Source organism: Neurospora hispaniola (genome assembly GCF_033458365.1).
Source record: "Neurospora hispaniola strain FGSC 10403 chromosome Unknown B0T23scaffold_1, whole genome shotgun sequence".
NCBI classification, from domain to species: Eukaryota; Fungi; Ascomycota; class Sordariomycetes; order Sordariales; family Sordariaceae; genus Neurospora; species Neurospora hispaniola.
Window position 1 is genome coordinate 3109104 of NW_026944406.1, and position 18391 is coordinate 3127494.

General features: G+C 51.2%; 7 protein-coding genes across 7 annotated transcripts; 3 read left to right on the forward strand and 4 right to left on the reverse strand.

The window, feature by feature from the left end:
- Positions 1 to 177: 177 nt before the first annotated feature.
- On the forward strand, positions 178 to 1914 carry B0T23DRAFT_416986 (uncharacterized protein; the record flags this gene model as incomplete). The annotated part of the gene is made up of 2 exons (XM_062839649.1): positions 178 to 214; positions 307 to 1914. The coding sequence occupies exon 2, from the start codon at positions 373 to 375 to the stop codon at positions 1912 to 1914; it is 1542 nt and encodes a 513-aa protein (XP_062697119.1). The 5' UTR covers positions 178 to 214; positions 307 to 372.
- Positions 1915 to 2316: 402 nt separating this feature from the next.
- Positions 2317 to 3177, reverse strand: B0T23DRAFT_306184 (alpha-N-methyltransferase NTM1; the record flags this gene model as incomplete). Its single annotated transcript, XM_062834361.1, has 2 exons — positions 2317 to 2449; positions 2543 to 3177. 2 exons carry the CDS (start codon positions 3175 to 3177, stop codon positions 2317 to 2319), a joined length of 768 nt encoding a protein of 255 aa, XP_062697120.1.
- An 840-nt stretch (positions 3178 to 4017) lies between these two features.
- On the reverse strand, positions 4018 to 6501 carry B0T23DRAFT_18172 (uncharacterized protein). Its single transcript, XM_062833085.1, has 2 exons — positions 6434 to 6501; positions 4018 to 6172 (listed from the first exon to the last, which is right to left on the reverse strand). Exon 2 carries the CDS (start codon positions 6151 to 6153, stop codon positions 4252 to 4254), a length of 1902 nt encoding a protein of 633 aa, XP_062697121.1. The 5' UTR covers positions 6154 to 6172; positions 6434 to 6501; the 3' UTR covers positions 4018 to 4251.
- A 923-nt stretch (positions 6502 to 7424) lies between these two features.
- On the forward strand, positions 7425 to 9424 carry B0T23DRAFT_18197 (uncharacterized protein). The gene is made up of 2 exons (XM_062833086.1): positions 7425 to 7752; positions 7848 to 9424. The coding sequence occupies exons 1-2, from the start codon at positions 7661 to 7663 to the stop codon at positions 9394 to 9396; spliced, it is 1641 nt and encodes a 546-aa protein (XP_062697122.1). The 5' UTR covers positions 7425 to 7660; the 3' UTR covers positions 9397 to 9424.
- A 900-nt stretch (positions 9425 to 10324) lies between these two features.
- B0T23DRAFT_306935 (SGS domain-containing protein) lies at positions 10325 to 11781 on the reverse strand (the record flags this gene model as incomplete). The annotated part of the gene is made up of 2 exons (XM_062834404.1): positions 10325 to 10894; positions 10951 to 11781. 2 exons carry the CDS (start codon positions 11779 to 11781, stop codon positions 10325 to 10327), a joined length of 1401 nt encoding a protein of 466 aa, XP_062697123.1.
- Positions 11782 to 12244: 463 nt separating this feature from the next.
- On the reverse strand, positions 12245 to 15112 carry B0T23DRAFT_370005 (terpenoid cyclases/protein prenyltransferase alpha-alpha toroid). The gene is made up of 3 exons (XM_062836564.1): positions 14681 to 15112; positions 12899 to 14611; positions 12245 to 12840 (listed from the first exon to the last, which is right to left on the reverse strand). Exons 1-3 carry the CDS (start codon positions 14924 to 14926, stop codon positions 12550 to 12552), a joined length of 2250 nt encoding a protein of 749 aa, XP_062697124.1. The 5' UTR covers positions 14927 to 15112; the 3' UTR covers positions 12245 to 12549.
- A 272-nt stretch (positions 15113 to 15384) lies between these two features.
- B0T23DRAFT_370008 (DNA topoisomerase IV, alpha subunit) lies at positions 15385 to 17589 on the forward strand. The gene is made up of 8 exons (XM_062836565.1): positions 15385 to 16076; positions 16139 to 16205; positions 16261 to 16369; positions 16430 to 16519; positions 16567 to 16647; positions 16709 to 16780; positions 16832 to 17144; positions 17199 to 17589. The coding sequence occupies exons 1-8, from the start codon at positions 15704 to 15706 to the stop codon at positions 17507 to 17509; spliced, it is 1416 nt and encodes a 471-aa protein (XP_062697125.1). The 5' UTR covers positions 15385 to 15703; the 3' UTR covers positions 17510 to 17589.
- Positions 17590 to 18391: the final 802 nt, after the last annotated feature.

Sequence of the window (18391 nt, forward strand, 5' to 3'; positions counted from 1 at the left end):
CTTCTTGTGCTTCTTTTTTTCCTTCCCCTTGGTAGTTTGCGCGCTTCTGCTTTTTGCGGTAATCTATCCTACTTACGCATCTGTTGTGAGATGTGATGACTCGTTTACAAGCTTACCCGGGTCTGTTACGCCGCCATGAACCATTCATTGTTGATTTCCTCTCAGCTTCCTCCCAGTATCCATATGATGTCAAAAAGATCAGCAATATCGCCCTGTATGTGCCTCCTCATGCCTTGGGTGTAGCACATCTAGCTTACCGAAACATACTATGAGCTTCTCTGACTCCCTGACCTCTCACATTCGCAGTCTGACCGACTCTCATGACCGCGAATATATGAAGCCGACGGCGGGTCCACCAAGGCACGCCATCCTATGCACCATCCTTCTCATCCAGAACACAGACCAAAGTGTTCGTCACGAATTATGCGTCTCATCAAACAGCACGATGAGCTTGCCCCTGAGCCCGGCTACGTGTACCGTTTTGACTCTACCATCCCCCATAAACGATATTACTTCGTCAGCAAACTAGGTCACGGAGTCCAAAGTCATGCTCAGCTCGTCCAAGACAGAGAGACAAGCCTGAAGGTGGTTCAGAAAGTGGACAGGAAACTATGTCCCTCCGCTCTCGACCATGACGAGCCAGCCGAAATTAGCGTCCTACGCCGCCTCACCAGTTCCCACCGTCTCGCCAACTACCAGCCAAGATGGATCACCCTTCTTCACTACGAACAAGTCGTTGCTTACCAGGAGACCGAAAAGTCCGGTAGGCATTTGAGCTACCAAGTGAGTTACTGGAAGTTCTGTAATGGTGGAAACCTCTATGGCCTGGTGAGCCCTTACATCATGGAACAAAGGCCGTGGCTAGCACGCAGCCAAAACGGTACGGCCCCTCAAGCTCCGTTGCCAAAGCTTCCCATCTCACTAGTTGCGCGTGCTATCCGTCACATATGCGAGACGTTGGAGGTCATGTATCAAGGAGGCGACGAAGCTGTCTACCACTGCGACCTGCACGCCAGCAACATATTTCTTCACTGGACCAAGGAAGACCCTCTCCCCGAGTTTTACATTGGGGACTTTGGTATGGCTCGAACCGCAAGCCAGTCACTCCTGGACTCGAGGAAATTTCACCCCAGAAACAGAATACCATTCGATCAGCAGCCGCAGGGAACCAAGCCACCGGGTCTTGCCCCTGAAGGTTCCCGCCGTCGATGGGATCTAATCATGGACCATGACTGTAATCTGACCAAGACCTTTTGGTCCATGAGCAAAAGCGCGACCAGAGATATTGGCTATGGCAGTGTTCGACTACCAGTTCCGCGACCTCAAGCGCACCGGAGAGATCTGGTCAAGCAGATCGCGCAACAGAAAAATCAACCGACATCGTCGAGGCATAGACACAAAGCAAACCCCGTGTGCGCCAGCCCAGAAACATGTAATGGACCATCTCGGTCCTGGGGCTATGGCCCGAATTCTTCATGTCAGCAGGACATAAAGGACACCCACGCCCGACTCTTGCTCGAGCTCATTAGAAACCTCGGGTTCCTGAACGAGAATGACCAACTACACTCTGTACTTCAGCCCGACCTGCGTCCACCATCTCTAGGACGTATTATCGAAGTCGCAGGGATTTTGGAGAAGGAGGCTTTACAACAGGAGCAACATACACGTGCGTTCAAGGAGTTTGTCAGGGAAAAGAAAGAGAAGGCGCTGTTTCAGGAATTTAAGAGTATTCCGTTTGTGTTTACACGTGACGGGGCGGAGGCGAAGGCGATCTTGAGGAAGGCGTTGAAGCGTCCAAAGAGGAATTCTTTTGAGGTTTACCGTGGGAAGTCGGATGAACCGGAGAGTCTTGAGGAGGTTTGGGGGAGGGAACATGTGGCTGGGCCGTGGAGGGTTGTGCAGGTTAGGGCGTAGGATGAGAAGAAGGACGAGGTCCAAGTGGCTCGGCTAGGAAGGAAGGGAAAAAGAAGTGGTGTCTTCAGCTGTCAAGGTGATTTAGTGTATTTCAAGTTTCTTTGATGCTCCGTTCAACCTAATCTGTAATCCAAGACAACCTTGAGGTGGTCCAGTAAGGTGCTGTTTGGTGCTAGGAATGGCCTTCTTGTAAGTTGGATGCCGGATTGGACCTGCCAGGAAGTCAGGAACCTGGAGGTGACGGCCTTTTCTCTCTTTTGGGTGCCTACCATTCCACGTAGACCGAAGGTGTCCATAACCCCCCAATGATGGTAAATCTGGTGTATTCGTGTCGGTCATTCGTTTCCACATACGCTGTAATGGTGACTTTGATCGTGGTACTTGTTCTTACTCTCCAGATCCTCAAGGCTTCAAAGCATACATCCGTACCGGCAGAAGCTTCATGGTCCTCGTCTGGGGGAAGCCCTTCTGGAACTCGGCCTTGACAACCTTCAACCCAGCCTTTTGGAAGACTTTCTGGAATGTCGCCTCGCCTCTGTTTGTCATTACCGCATCTCGTTAGTCTCAGCCACCAAATCTCAAACAACCCATTCCCATCACTACGGAGTTCGTGGGCAAAAAGACTCACCTCGTGACACTACTATCCTCCTTGTCAAACTCATCGTTCCCCAACACCGTCGTGTTCTCCTTGATCACAATCAACCCATCCTCGGCCAGTGCGCTCTTGCACCTTTGCAAGTACGCCACCAGCTGCTCATCCGTCAAATGTCCTACGCACCACTGCGTCCACACCAAATCATACTTATTCTCCCCCTCCCCAATCTCAGGCACCCACTCCTCCAACCCCATCACGTAAACCTTCCCCACCCCCTTTTTCCCCTGCAACTTGGCCGTAAACTTCGCAATTGGCTCAACCACATCCACCTTCCCAGGTCCTTTCCCTTCCTCATTTTCATCCACCAACAACTCAGTCAACAAGCCCTCCGTGATCCTTCCCACACCCGCCCCGCCCTCTAGGATGCGCTTGCACCTGCGCAAGCCTGGCTTGGAACCAATGCCGAACTTGGCTAGGAAATTGCGAGAGCCCTGCAGGTCGATCTTGGACGTGTTGGCGAAGCCGGCGAAGGTCGGGATACCGCCCAGCATGCCGTTCTCGTCGGCGCTGACGGATTCCCAGTAAGCGAGACCGTGCTCTTTGGAGATGGAGGCGTCGGCAGGGGTGGAGCCGGAAAGCTGGGAGAACACATTGTTTGTGCCTGACATTGTGGATGGATTTTAGTTGGGTAGGACCGATGGGTGCTTGATGTTCTTGGAGTATTGCGGCTTGATGAGGTTTGAAGTCCGGGTTTCTTTTGCGATGGATGATGAGACTCTTGGCGGGTTTCTCTTGGCGGTTGCCGTTCTCTCTCGAGAGAGAAGAAATAAACCAAGATTCCAAATTTTAAGCAAACAAACGGGGATAATGTGATGAGTGGTTGGAAATGATTCGTTCGTTTATCAAGTTGTGAGGTTTCAGATCTCGAATTTGTTTGGTTGTACTTGTACTGTTTCAGGCCCTGTTTATTCTGCCATTCGTGAATTTTGTGCAATCCTGCGTCACGTGGGTCCCTTGGGAAGAAACAATTTATTGAGGTTGTTTAGCAGTGACCAACCATCAGAATTTCCCCAAATTTCAACGTTCTATTTACATGGTCACATCATAATCCCCTGTTCTTGCCAAAAATCTTCAACGGCCGATGGCAAAAAAACAACAGAAACATCGAAATGCAGCTTCACGTTGGACAATTCAACCCTAACCCTCGCTCCTACCGGGTAATCCCATACTGTATGAATCAGAAGGGACAGTTATGTACTTGGTGGAAGGTGTGATCCAAGAATCCGGGAATGTTTTAATTTTTATTTCTTTTATCTCGCACTTCTGAGATTTAGGAGAAGGTGGTAAATGGACGGCAACAAAAAGCGACATATGTCACAAATACGGTCACGTACTGTGGTATCTCTTTTCTCAGTATGAGGGACAAGAAGCGTGCGATTGTGTTCGATCTATGATTTCTAAACTCGCCAAGACGTAACATGGTAGAATTAGGTCGGAGCGAGGGAACAGTCTATACCCATTCGCGTTATCTCATTTCAGCATGTGTATACCTTACCAGCTAGCATGATATCTTTCGAAACATCTTCTGTTGATTTCTAGAAATCTAGCCATGCAAGTGGTGCTACAGTCTATGTAACCTTTTCCCATCCTGCCAGACAACCCAAAAAGAAAAACCTAGACGCCATGCAATGCTGTTTAGGTGTGCCCATGCTTCGTCGACCCCAACATGCCTCTTAATTTTGCTACCTGTTGCGGTTGACGGAGAACCGCCTGACCATAACCTCACGAATCGTAAACTTCTTGAGCGCAGCCGCAATACCACCCTTCTTCATTTCCTCATCAAACACTGGAGGGGGCGGCACGTCGACATAGACGAGTACCAAGCTCTTGAGCACATGGGACAACACACGGTTGACACCCATCAACCAAGCCCAGGTTTTCTTGGACTCCTCGTGCTCGAACTCGCTCCAGCGAGGATCGGAGAATGACGGTACCACCATGATACCGAACTCAGAGTGGTCAAAGACCGGGCCGCGTTGGTAGATGATCCAGTCGACGCCAAACTTGATCCCGTGACGGGGGACCCAGCCAAGAGAGCGAAAATGGTGATAGACGGCATACTGGACAAGGAAGGGATCCTCAGGGCTCAGGTTATTGACGGACCGAGGAGGGAAGTAAGAGTTGGCACGAAGCTTGATGAGAAGTTGTTCGTTTGAGATGGGAGCCTTGGTAACTGGGTCGACAACGCGGAGAGCGCCGAGGCCAAAGGTCAAGAAGAAGGCCTCTTCAGGAGCCAGTTGGAAGTGCTCCTTGTCAACCAACTCTTGAGAAGTTACGGTAGGTTCGACATTGAGGATGACAGGTTTTTCGACGGCGGAGACAACAGAGGAGAAGACTTCAACGTCAGAAGACCCGTTGTTGTTCTTGACTTCAGAGGCTGCATCGGTGTGCTGGAAGGTGGTAGACTCAACGGTGGAAGAGAAGCGAACACTCTTCCTCCTTTCAGGAGTGGCGGGGATGTCTTCCTGTGTTGGCTGGCTGTCGGGCAGTCCGCCTGTAGAAGGAGGGGATGAGGAAGAGGTGGTATCATTGGCTTCGGTGGCGCTGGTCTCGGGTTCGTCGTTGGTCAAGGCACTTGCCTCCAACTGGTCCTCTATAGAAGACTCATCTTCATCAATACCGACATCCTCGCTCAAGACGGATACGACTGATAGTGCAACAAGATCGACCAGAGAGTTAGGGAGAGCCAACAACTCGATGGGACCAACAGGCGGCTTGAGTTCTTTGCGCACATTCTCTTCAGTGGTTGCCGGCCCAGGTTGCGATAGCGCGGGTTCCTCGCCGCGGACAAGGGCACAGGAGTTTGGCAGCGCAAGCAGCTCCAGGGGGCCAACCGGTGGCTTCGGCTCGACATGTCCGTGTGCTACTGTCTTGGGAACAAACTCGTTCGTAGGCGCAGCCCGTGATAGCGGGATGGTCGATGTGGCAGAAAGGACATGATCAGGAAGAGAGGCAAGTAGAACTTGAGGCTTGGGCTCAGTCTCGGCGGCAAGAGGCTCTAGGATAGCAGCATTTACAGTCTCACTGTTCAGCTTGGCTTCCTCGAGCTTTTGCTTCTCGATGGCCTCCAGCTCAGCCTTTGCTCTTTCCCACTTAACCTGCCTGCGTTCTTCACGGCGCGACGCGGTGCGTTCTTCGCTAACCGTTGTACCGTCAAGACCGCGGCGGCTAAGCTCTCTCTTGAACCAGTTGGGTTCACTACGACTCAAGCTTCCTTTTCCATAGAAGCCCTGTTCCCACAGAGCGCGGATAGACTTAGGATCCTTCACATGTACGGAGCGAGTATCGGGATCCCAGATTCCCTCATGTATCACTGACGGTTCGGCGGGCGGAGGCAATAGCACTTGTCTCAACCACGCGACAGCAAGGTGAAAGAGAGAAAGGGGGTTGCTGGGGTAGAAGGTAGGCAGCGGGAAAGTACGGATTGGCGCAGGGAGCTTGTAGATCTGATGGTAGGGAATTCTTGGGGGTCGAGGCGGCGCAGATGTTGCCGCGGGGTTAGTGCTCGCAGGAGCTTCCTCCCCAGATTTACTCGGTGATTCGCTAGGTTGCGCCATTGTAGTAATGGTCATATTTTCAGCCATTGTGTCTGTTCATATCGGCCTGATGAGGAAGGATGTCAGCAATGTCAACCGAAGACAAGTTTTCATGGCGCATCCAAGAGGTCCCCATTGTGATGTTGCTCAGATACCGTTGTAGTCTAATACAGAGGCTAACACAGAACGATCCACTGAAGGATATATTGCTCTAAGCACAAAAGGAGTCATCACCGCAACTTGGGGGATATCCAAAGGCAAAGCCGATTGGACAGTGGTAGCACTCTCGGGACATGCGCGCCGAAGGAATGATGAAGTCGTGACTTACACTTTGGAGCGATATTGCACCCAGAATGTGGGCGACAAGATGAAGATTTGAAGGCGCTGGCCATTCAGCAGTGACAATAACGTTCACTGTTCGACAAGATCCAGTTGGGCATTCAGATTACGAATGCTTGTAGCCAAAGTTCAGTTCATGATCCAGTCATGCTGTTCCTCCAATTGGGCTTGGGTGATGTCGTTGTGCTGAGAAATATTGAAAGCCAGGAACAGGAAAAAAAAGATTTGGATCCCGAATTTTATCGACCGGAGCAAAAGAATTCCATCCGCCGAGCCCCACGTCTCCCCAGGGCTTGATAAAGTGGGGCTGATTGTCGTTTGGGCGGAACTTTGCGATAAGCATCAAGCTTGGCTGACATAAGCTGCCCCTGAGATTTACACTACGGTACTTGACCGGGGCAGGCAGTTCAGGGACTCGCACCGAATCATGATGCCTGCCAGGCACCGTGCCGTTGTCGCGCGTAGATCGCGACTACTTATCCAGTTGTTTGGGCCGGAGCTTGTTCTTGTTGGCGTACACTAGAACAGCGGCCGTTGCCGGACGAGCCGACAAGCGTCACTTTTCCCTTGTTTTCTTCAGATCCATGACAAGTGAAACTGTCAATTCGACTGGGGGAACCCAGGCTTACACTCTCAAGTTGAGCTGGGGGCTTCCGCTCCCGCTGTCATCCATCGTGATCTTAGACCGCGCATTCCTACCGCGCGCAAACATGTCATCCAATGTTCAGTTCAACATCCGATGATTCCGGTCCTCCAGAACGATCTTCTGCGAGACCTCCTTTTTTTCTTCTTTGTGACGATCAGCAGTTTGGCGGGATAGCTCATGCGATTCCATGCCATCTCCACCCTGGTACTGTAGTAGTTGTTCCCTGAGGCAAATCCCGATAATAAATAGCTTCAGTTCCTATCCGGGTTTTGTTTGTTGGATGGATGTGTGCATACCTATCCACCTCTCCTCTGGCTGGCTGGCAACTATACCCTGTGCTACCAAGCTCAACCTACCTCCAAGCTGACCTAAGCTCTAACCTCATCCTAGCCACCCGATATCCCAAAAGAATTTCTCTCCTTTCACACTTCCCTGCATCCGGCCCGTTCCTAAATCTGCCTGCCTGTTCTTGCGCCGCCGCGCTACGTCGTTCCCTTTCCCTTTCGTCGGATCACTGTCCTTTCTTCCCTTCGATCAGGTTCGCTTAGACAGACGGAGTGCTATGTTCCAATGTCTATAAACATTGTCCAAGGCGCGGCCTTGGTTTGTCTTGGCTGGAGCTGTACTGTCTTTCTCCTCCAACTTGTCGGCATCACCAAGCTGTAAGCGAATGAACCACAACGTATGCGCGCGCAGCCATTGCAGCTGTCGCAAACCTCTACATGGGTCACTAACTATGAATATGCACATCTGACAGTTACCGCAACCACACCACACCTCTCCCCCCTCCCGCATCGCCTTCATTGCCCGAGAATGAAGTTCCCCACGTTACCGTTATCCGCCCTGTCAAGGGCGTAGAGGTTGGCCTGTACGAATGCCTCGCCTCGACCTTCCGGCTCGCCTACCCCAAGTCCAAGCTCTCGATCCGTCTCTGCGTCGATTCCAAGAGCGACCCAGCCTACCCCGTCCTCTGCCAGCTCGTGGTCGATTTCCCCAACTTCGACGCGCAGGTTCTCGTTGAGGAAGAAGACCCAATCCTCCACGGTAGTGCCGGCCACGTCAACAACTTAGGCCCAAACCCCAAAATCCGCAACATCAGCCGTGCATACCGCGAGGCAAAGGGCGACGTCATCTGGATCGTGGACTGCAATGTTTGGGTGGCCAAGAACGCAGCAGGGAGGATGGTTGACAAGCTCTTTGGCTTCCAACCCAACAGCGGCGGCGGCGTTGACAGAACGACCCCCTACAAATTCGTCCATCAGCTCCCCCTCGTGGTAGACCTAGACAACAGCTCCTCCGGCGCCAGCGCTGTCAACAAGTCCTCCTCAACCGAAGGACAATCCCTCCTCCCTTCCACCGTTCCCAAAGACAATCAGAACCGAAACCAAGGCCTCCTCGCCCACGGCGGCCGCCTCGAAGAAATGTTCATGTCCACCACCCACGCCAAGTTCTACGGCGCCATCAACGCCGTCGGCGTAGCCCCTTGCATTGTCGGCAAGTCCAACATGTTCCGCAAGTCGCACCTCGACGCCTTCACCACCGTCTCCTCCAACCCTTTACTCCACTCTTCGGACTCGACCCGCGGCACCGGCATCGATTTCTTTTCCTCGTACATCTGTGAAGACCACCTGATCGGCGATCTAATCTGGCGCTCCTCCTTCCCTGGCTCGGTAGGGTACAGAAACCACGGCCTCGTCTTTGGCGAAGTGGCCGTCCAACCCATGGCAGGCATGTCCGTCGCCGCGTACATTGCGAGGCGCGTGCGCTGGCTGCGCGTGAGGAAATGGACGGTTTTGGCTGCGACGCTGGTGGAGCCGGGCGTGGAGAGTCTGGTGTGTTGTGCGTATTTTGCCTTTGCGGTGACTACGCTGCCGTGGTTCAACAGCACGTTTGGCGTGCCACAGACGTGGAGCGCCATGGCTACTTTGTGGTTTGGGGCGGTGACGATCTGGATGTCGATTGATAGGTGGTTGACCAGCAAGCTGTTCCGGCTGCATAGTTTGGATGTGGATGAGAACACACCCTTCTTCGCCAGGGGCACGGCAAGGACAGGGGGAACGACACAGAGACCATTTAGGGAGTGGATTGCCGCGTGGTTAGGAAGAGAGTTTCTGGCACTGCCTATTTGGACCACGGCCGTATTGCTGGGCACAACGGTCAAGTGGAGGGGAAGACAGTTCAAGGTTCGGATGGATATGAGCGTGGTCGAGGTGGATGATAGGAAGAGCCGGGCTGATGTTATCGGTGGGAGCAAGCCCAGACCGAGGATGGCTGGCTCGCCGGATAGTAAAGACCGCGTAGATTAAACGAGTACATACGGTATTTGAGAGACCTTTGGGCGGAAAGAGGAGTAATGAGACTTTATGCCATGATACCTACATAGATAGAAAGATAGACTACCCGTACGAGGACACTTCGCATACCTTGTCGATGCGGTAATAACAACCTAATCATATCCACTGCAGATCAGCAACGAGTATGATTTGACCTGTAAACGTATATACGCGATGTTAAGTCAAGTAGGAGATCATATTTCGATGTAACTTGGCAGAATAGCAGGATAACAGCATGGTCATCATTCAAGTCTGTGCACGAACCATAACCAGGTGCTGATAAATATTCACAGAAAACTTTATCAAGATATCATTTTTTTGATGCAGTAGCTTGCGACCAACTTCGCTTCGCAATATTCTATTTACTGATTCTGTAAGCCTCAGACTATCGCAAATTGGTCTTCAAATTATTCTGGTATGTAAGCCGGATCAAATTTTCTTCGAAAACTCTGCAAATCAGGCCAACGAAACAGGCGCCTCTGCACAAGCCAAAAAGGGCATGCGCAAACGGCTTCAATTCCCACCACTCAACCACGACACTGTGCTCACAACTATGAGTAGAACTGACATCCAAGTCAAGGAGCAGAAGATCAAGATCTGGGGATTGCCCCATACGAGTTCAAAGCGTCCCCATCCTATCTGGCAAGTGATCGTGACAAAAATGTCGGAGAGTCAAAGTTCCCCATTCATTCCTGCCATTCTTGCTATTAATCAAGTTACCCCTGAGCAGCTTCATTTTTGTCAGGAAGTATAAAACCTCCCGCCCATCTCCAGAGCTCTTATGTTTTTCTTTCTCACCTACGTTGATCGCTTCGTTTGTCTCTCCTCTGCTGAAGCGAAATCCAGTTAAGAAACTACACAACTTGGCAAGTCTCGTCATCAACCAAGCTGGTAGTGTCAACTAACCGTTCCATGGCTTGGGCTCGACTCCCTCTGGGGGCACCGTGGGAACGACCTTATCCTTGACCTCATCCCAGTTGGTGCTCAGCGTCGTGCCGTTGCTCTCGAGGAAGCTCTTCATCATGGCACGCTGCTGTTCAGGCGTACTGCCCTTGTAGAGAGTTTTGAAAAAGCCATTGATATCCTGGCCATCCTCCTTGTCGTCTTCGACAGGCAGGCTGTCCCAGTTTTTAGGGCCAGATTTGCTGCTCGTGGGGTAGGCGGGCACCTTTGCGGGAGTAGAGGTCGAAGGAAGAGCTGGCTTGGCAGTTGAGGCAGCAGAAGATGATGTCGCTGTAATAGCAGGCTCTTGATCGTCGGATTCGACAATGCCAATCTTTTCCTCGCCCCAACGACCCCATTTAACACCAGGAGTGGCCTTTTGCAGGACGAGCTCAATCTTGCGTGGCGAAGCGGACCACCTGCAGGCCGAGGGATCAATCTCGCCGGCGAGAACAAGGGTTGAAGTGGCTTCTCTATCACCGGGTTTGACGTAGGGTGCGGCTTCTCGAGGGATAGGAGAAATTCGAACCTTCGTTCTCTGTCAGTAATGGTAGTTTCTGGTGATCTAATGCAATATAGACTTACTTGGTGCTTGCCAAATTCGACCTTCAAATCTTCCTTCTTGACATCCTTGACAAACAGACTGATGGTGACAGTCTGGTTGGTCTGGTAGAAGTCAATACGCAGCTTCATCTTCTCGTCAGGAACTGATCCAGGGGCAGGAGCCTCCTTTTGGGGGGGCTTTTGCTCTTTAAGCTCATCTTCACTGGCCGACTCGGCCGGCTCGGGGCTCTTAGCTTTCTTCTTTTCGGGCTTGGGCGGGATCTTAGTGACATTAACCTTCCAGCCAGGGTGATCCTTTGGCAAATTCTTGAGCCTTCCAAGAGCCTGGCTTCTCCACGAGAAAGCCATGTTCCAATCTGTGGAATACGGTCCCTTCTCGGCAGCGGCGAGAGCATTACCATCAGAGGTTTTTGGTTTTGGTTGGTTTTCCTTATCGGCAAGAAACTCGTCGTATGTGACCGTATAATTCCCTTCGGAGTCAACCTTCTTTTCCACACCATCGTCCTCGCGCGCTGGTCGACCTTCGGCGAGCAGCATACTCCACTTAGCGCAGCAGTCTGCATCAGCAAAACGTCCAAGTTGGTAGTAGATTACAGCACGGCGATACTGGGCTTGGATCATGTGGCTGCGTGATGTGCCAGAGCCACGTTCGGCTGCGGCATGGTAAGCAAGCTCGGCATCGTGTAGCGCTGCTTCGAGATTCTTGGCCTTTTGGTGTGCCTTGGAGCGAGCTATGAGCCACGCTGGCGAGTTGGAAGACTCGAGTGCCTTGTCGAGATTTATAATGGCCGTGGCATGATCACCCTTCGCGAGAGCATCGATGCCCTTCTGAGCGATCGTGGTTGCTGACATTCTGGTTGAGCGTCAAACAACTGATTTTGTAGTGAGATTCTGACGTATGGGCTTGATTGGAAAGTGAAGGTGAGCGTCTCGGGAATCTGTTGTTGGAGAGGATGGATTGCGTTTGGTTTAAAAAGGTGCCGGTCGATGGAAACGGAAAGAACCAGCTACCACTTCTTATATCAAGGGGTACGTAACTGTTAGCTTCTAGCTCCGTTCGGTCATGCATGGTGGGGTTCTTGCTTGATTCTGCCGGCAGGAGGGGGAGGGAATGCGCATGCTTCTTTCACCGCCTTCCTATTTGGAATTGGTACCACTGCTTGCCCTGTAGCGGAACTAGCAAGTGCGCACCTTGATGGCCAGGTTTACATTCAGGACCCAAGCCGACGACCATCTCCAAAAGGAACTGAATTAAACAGATAGCGTTTAGTCTCGTAGATTGAGAAGAAAAAAAAAAAAAAAAAAAAAAACCAAAACCGTATAGGTACGAATCCGTAGATCAAAAACTTAACACAACTCTGTATTTCCAGACTGAATCTCTCCCCCATTGGGCCTCCGAGATCCCTCTGTAGTAGGGAAATTCACTGCTACAGGAAGGTCATGAAAATTGAACAGTACAGGTGTTTGCCTCTCCCTGACTTTCCTGGATCCAAATTCCGCAAGACATTACAGTATCTTGACATCGAATCATATGTATTAACATTATGTAGGCCATTCAGTATCATTCCTCCATTCGAACTTTGCAACGTCATCTAGCAATATCTGCATCCGGCTGAGCGTTCAAACGACCTTCTCGTCCGGATACCGTGTGGCAAACAAGCCCAGTGCCTTCAGTGGAAAGCTGAACTTGTAGTTCGGGTAAGAAATCATGCAGCTCTTGTTGAAAACACCCTCGATAGCCTCTTGCAGCCACTCTCCGTTAGGCTGCTGACGGTCCATGATCAACTTGATGCCCTTCTTGATCGGTTCGATATCAGGATATTTGGCCTTGATCAACCCAATAAGGGCCCAGGCGGTCATTACCACTTGGGATCCAGTTGGATGCTCAACATACTTGCCCGTCTCACATGCCTGCTCTTTGGTTAGTTTCACACAAGATCTGGGATGGTCCAGGCACGAAGAGACTTACCTTGTAGCTCTCAGACCAACCGCCGTCCTCCCTTTGCTTGGCGATGAGGAAGTCGCATCCCTTCTTGGCATATTTGCTGTTCTCATACGTTTCACCAACGCTGGCCAAACTCTCCAAAGCAAACATAGTGGCGTACGTGAAGCAAATGCCCCAATTGCCATACCAACCACCGTGAGGCTTCTGATTGCTCTTAATCCACTTGACAGCGCGGGTGATGAAGTTGTCAATCTCGGCTGTGCGATGATTGGGCCAGTGTTTCTTGAAAAGCGAGAGTGTAGTGAGAACGGCCGTGGTGCATTCGGGATATTCATATTCAACCATGATGTTGCCGAACACTTCCGCGGCATTCAAAACCTCCATCCACTGGCCGGCGCGTGGAGTCTCGTAGGATGAGCAGGCGCCAGATGGGTTTTGGTAGGTAAGCATTGTGTCAACGGCGTCAAAAATACGCTGGTCATCAATCAGAGTAGGGAAGCCTGGCGTCTTTTGCAGGATGATGACCGACTTCAACGCTTCGGAGACACAATCACTGACTGCATACCCTTGGTCCTTGTTGCTGAATGCCCAAGCACCCTTGCGAGGATGGCGATAGCACTTATCCTGATCCTTGACGTTTTCTCGAATTTGCTGGTCCTCGAGGAATTCCAATGACTTGATAAGCATCGGCCTCCAGCGTGGGTCTTCGGTCAGGCCGGCGTCCATGATAGCCTGGATTGCAAAGGCAGTGTCCCAGCATTGCACGCCGTTTGTGCCATTGCAAAGCATACCCTCGGCGTTGACCCAGAGTACCTCATCTAGCCTTTCCACATGCCTTCGTACAGAGAAGGCGCCAGGTCCATCCCGAACATAACAGCAAACGGTGTTCATCGCGGCGTTGACAGGGGCTAGGTCAGAATAATCCGTGTTCTCGTCCTCCATGTCGATGAGCTCCGACGCCCATGCCTCTGCCTTCTCTACCAAGTACTTGGTACGGAAGACGGGATTCCATATGTTTACAAGAAGCCAGTTGACTGTGTTGAGGAAGGCGGTTTTTGGGTGGTAGTTGTCGTTGGGATGAATGGTGTTGCGGTTTCCAGCCCAATCAATCTTGTTCCAGTCCTCCACGAACAATTCATTGCGCAACTCTCGAATCAAGTCCGTCTCCTCCGCCTGCCACTTCTTGGACCATAGGTAACTCATAGGCAGGAAGACCTGGCGCATATGAATCCACCATCTCCACGGCGCAATCGGCACCCAGTCGGGGAGAAGCCAAAGCTCGGGCGGGACAGGGTTTACGATTTCCCATTTCATAATGCCCAATACCGTGAGCCAAAATTTGGCCCAGTGTGGCGCGTAAATAGCACCTCCCATCTTATGCATCGTTGCTCGCGCTTTCACCATGACCGGATGATCTGCCTCCACGCCCACGAGGCGCAACGTCGTATAGTTCAGCGTCGTACCCAACATGGTGCTCTCGCCTTCAATGTGTAGCCCCCATCCGCCGTCGACGGGGTTCGCTCGTGCAAACAGGTAGTTCTTGATCTCGGTAGCATAATACCAAGGGACGGGGTTCTTGGTGACGTAGCGAGCGATGACAACACCGGGGAGGAGGAACATGGGGCCGCCGTACTCGCAACCCCAATGGCCCTCGGGGAGCTGGAGCTTTTCGAAGAAAGTAAGGCCATTTCGTACCGCATCGAGGGGGTTCGTCGCCTTGGGAAGTTCGGGGAGGTCCTGTATCATTGGCGCGCAAGGTTAGCATGTGACGTCGGTATTGTGGGAGCTTACGGCTGGATGTTTTACCAGAGGCATTCCCAGGAAGTACTTGTCAGCATATGACTGCGGCCATTCTTTTGTAGCCTCGTCATCCTCGAGATAGTGCCATGTGTGTCGGCCGCCCTCACTGCTCAAACGCCAACGCGCCTTGTCGGTGCTCTCCTGTAGCCGGGGCCGCTTAACATCGTGATTGTCGCTGTCGGCGCTGGACCGTTTCTTGGGTGATCCGTTTGAGGCCGCCGGGGCTTCAGTGGCCTGCTTCCTGGCCATCATGAACGGGCGGGACTATTGATGGAGGGAAAAGAAAGAAAGAAAAAAACACAACAAAGACAAAGATCGGCGCCAGACCAGAGGATAGGACGGATTCAGTTGGGAGAGAGATACAACTAGGAAGAATTGACGGCGTAACAGACAACACCACAACATTACCCCTGAATTGGCCATGCGCCAATCCAATCGGGAGGGGTTGTGTCGTGTTCCCGTAACGTAAAGTTCAGTTGGAGCTTCGACCCATTTGACAGGGCCAATGGCGCCAAGATCTTGGGGGGGCCCGAGGTGTGGGGAGAGCGGAGGGGTCTGGAGATGCAGTGGTGCAGATCGGACGGTGGACCAGGCAGCCGGTTGGTTTGCACTGTGCTGTGTAAGTCAGGTGGGTCCAGCAACGACACTGCATCTGACTCTTCAGTTACTTGGAGGTAAGTACCTAAGTACTTCTCAGACACTCACAACCTCCAGCATGGGAAGGCGCACTTTAAAGACAAGAGAACATCCGAAGCACCTTCCTGATGATGTTAACTCTTTCTGAAAAATATTCGCGACCCACTACTATACCACCAATATCACGATTTCTCTTAAACACGTTGTCATTCGAGCTTCCGCTTGTCCACCCACCAAATTGGACTCAGCTGAAGTTGGTCAAACCTTCGATGCCGTTCGACTTTCACTCTTCTCCCTGCTCTGGCTTACATTAGGCATCCCATTGGTTGCAACTACAGGTACACCATTAGACAGCATTGGTTTCTCATCTCACTACTACCGTTTGTTGCAAGCATGTATTTCTGTCCGATACGCAACCAGTACCTCCATCCACCTTCTCAGCCCACAGTTACCAACTCTCATGAACGGCCCTCTCCTCCTCTAGAGCAGCTTTCTCCAGTAAGAGCTAGCAGTACTAGAGTACCTCACAACATCGTGATCGTACCACAGAGCCACTCCAGCGATGATGCCCTCACAAAGATCGAAGCCTTGTTCGAGACCATTGTGGATGCTATCAGTGTCGGGAGTCCCATTACCATACCATATCGGCGGTCGACTAACGCGCAAGTATTCGACCCGACTGCCTCTGCCTCAAACCCAAGGGATGGGCGGCATATGGATTCCGTACGCTTTCCGGGACGCAACCCGCAAGAGCTCCGAAGATTTGGTCAGTCACTCCACCAAGTTGTTGTTGGCCAAGCTTCGCAGCACTGATTACATCAAATACAGAAGCCTTGTTCCGCATCATCGAGATTTCTCACGAAGCACTTCTGTCTGGAACTCTAGTTACAAAGAGGTCCGTAATCATTGAAGGTTGACTATATTTGTAATTTTGGTGCTAACTTCGACAGGAACATTTACTACCAAAACATGGAATTATTCAGGTCACAGAGCGCGGTGGACGAAATGGTTGACAATCTTGCATTCACACTTGGAGTGGGACGTAATGATTTGAATATTGTACGTATTCGACACTTTTCCGGTCAATCTCCTCCATTCATGGTGCTCATGGTGTTTCAGGTCGCCACCGCAAAGGGCCTCGTTGCTGGCCAGGTAGAACTCATCATGCGTGGCGGTTCCAAGATCAATTGTGCCGAGTCTTCCGACAGTGTAAGCATTGCTGTCCACCTAGCAGCTCTCTTAACTGACTATTTCAGGGTGTTTTGTTGCCATCAATTAGCGCAGTTGAGAAGATCGACTTTCAGTCCGTCAAATGGCTGCTGGTCATTGAAAAGGAGGCATGATTTCGTCCACCTGTGATATCCTTACCAAGACTCTTCCACTGACGTGTTTGAGCAGGCCACCTTTCGAACACTCTCCGCTTCGCGCTACTACACAGTCTCTCGAGCAGGAAGTGGTATCCTGGTGACTGTAAGGCTATGTGACCTCTTTTATAGCAACAACGCTGACAACTACACACAGGGAAAGGGATATCCCGACCTTGCTACACGAAAGTTCCTCGCCACCATCCACTCGGTTCGCCCGCGTTTACTCATGTTTGCTCTGGTAGACTTCGATCCCCACGGGATCTCTGTTCTACGGACTTACCAATATAGCAGCCAACGTCTGGACCACGAGGAGCGCACCAAGGTGTTTGGATTAAGATGGCTTGGAATTCGCAGTAGCGATGTCCTCTCAAACACAGTGATGACGCAAGATTGCTCCGCCAACAGTCAGGGAAGTCAATCGAGCCAAGACCTCTCAAGTCAGGAATCAATAGCTTATTCTGTGGATGGTGAGTGTATCGTTAGGCAGGTACATGACTTCACTAACTTCTCAAACCACACAGCATTTGAACATGAGCGTCCAGCGAAGAGGCCGAGAAGTAGAAGAACGAAAAGCCACCCAAGCGACTACACAGCGCCACTCACTGAAAGGGACAGGGAGAAGGCCGTCAGCGTTTTGCGAGACATATGCGGTACGACGAGACTAGACGCTGCAGAGCGGGAGCACAAGCTTGAGCTGCAGAGAATGTTGATGCTCAACATCAAGGCGGAGATACAGGCGGTCGATGATTTCGGCGATATTACGAACTGGTTGGATAAACGACTGTTAGAACACAGCAGGGATGTGAACTACATTTATAGATATTCGGCATAGGTTTTGGGAACATGATCTTCAGACACATGACAAACGAGGAGAAAGCAATCAAGAGATAATGAATAATGTTTGTCATCTAAGGCGACCTCACCCCCCGCCCCCGGTGCTGAGAAAGACTCTCCAGATTAGCCGTAAGTAAGGTTTGCGTAGAGGTAGCTTCCTCGCTCTGGAACATTTGTGGACATAAGCTAAATTTCTGAAATGTATATCTAGGTCATGAAACCGGACTCCTTCCGTAGAAGTACCGAAGGGGAAGTATTCCTTCTCCCTTGAGAAATTCTTGGCCATCAATCTGCTGAGTAATACTGTACCTGTAGAATCATATTACCCTAGCAGAAACCCCGAAATTTTTGGAGTTCGAACTTTGACACAGAGCTCGCTTAAATTGCTCAGGAAGTCTTTTCAATTTGCTTCGAGTCGAAGATTTTGAAGCAAACAAATGAGTCAATACCGTATTTTCAAAAGCACAGCGTTTGTCACTCATGTGGATGGCTGCAACTAAGTCCAGTCTCTCTCTTGTGTTCCCATAATCTGAACAGTGCTCCAGCAAGATGTTTACAGATCCACCCATGACGGATACGTTGTCCTTCACGACATCAAAGTTTTTGCGCTTGAGTCCACTGTGATATTTGACCTCCAGATTTCAAACTGTCTGTGTGGAAGGCATTTCCCTAGCGCTTGATGCCGGCTTCGCGAACGTTGGTCGGGGTTGTGAAGACTCTCAAGAAAGTTTTCCATTTTCCTGGAGAGTTTGAACGCCTGCACCTCTGCCATATTGAGAATGTCGTGTATTTTGTCGTTATGATTTACCCAGTTTGGTTGGGCTCTTGTAAGCTTTTCCCTTAGACACCTCTGTTGGCAGTTGGTACGAGGGGAGCGTTT

Coding starts and splice junctions, on each gene's coding strand:
- B0T23DRAFT_18172 (XM_062833085.1), bottom strand. CDS start 6,153: ATGGCTGAAAATATGACCATTACTACAATGGCGCAACCTAGCGAATCA.
- B0T23DRAFT_18197 (XM_062833086.1), top strand. CDS start 7,661: ATGTCTATAAACATTGTCCAAGGCGCGGCCTTGGTTTGTCTTGGCTGG. Junction 7,753..7,847: donor CTTGTCGGCATCACCAAGCT/GTAAGCGAATGA, acceptor CACATCTGACAG/TTACCGCAACCACACCACAC.
- B0T23DRAFT_370005 (XM_062836564.1), bottom strand. CDS start 14,926: ATGATGGCCAGGAAGCAGGCCACTGAAGCCCCGGCGGCCTCAAACGGA. Junction 14,612..14,680: donor ACTTCCTGGGAATGCCTCTG/GTAAAACATCCA, acceptor CCAATGATACAG/GACCTCCCCGAACTTCCCAA. Junction 12,841..12,898: donor GTTGGTCTGAGAGCTACAAG/GTAAGTCTCTTC, acceptor ACCAAAGAGCAG/GCATGTGAGACGGGCAAGTA.
- B0T23DRAFT_370008 (XM_062836565.1), top strand. CDS start 15,704: ATGTATTTCTGTCCGATACGCAACCAGTACCTCCATCCACCTTCTCAG. Junction 16,648..16,708: donor TGCTGGTCATTGAAAAGGAG/GCATGATTTCGT, acceptor GTGTTTGAGCAG/GCCACCTTTCGAACACTCTC. Junction 17,145..17,198: donor AATAGCTTATTCTGTGGATG/GTGAGTGTATCG, acceptor CAAACCACACAG/CATTTGAACATGAGCGTCCA.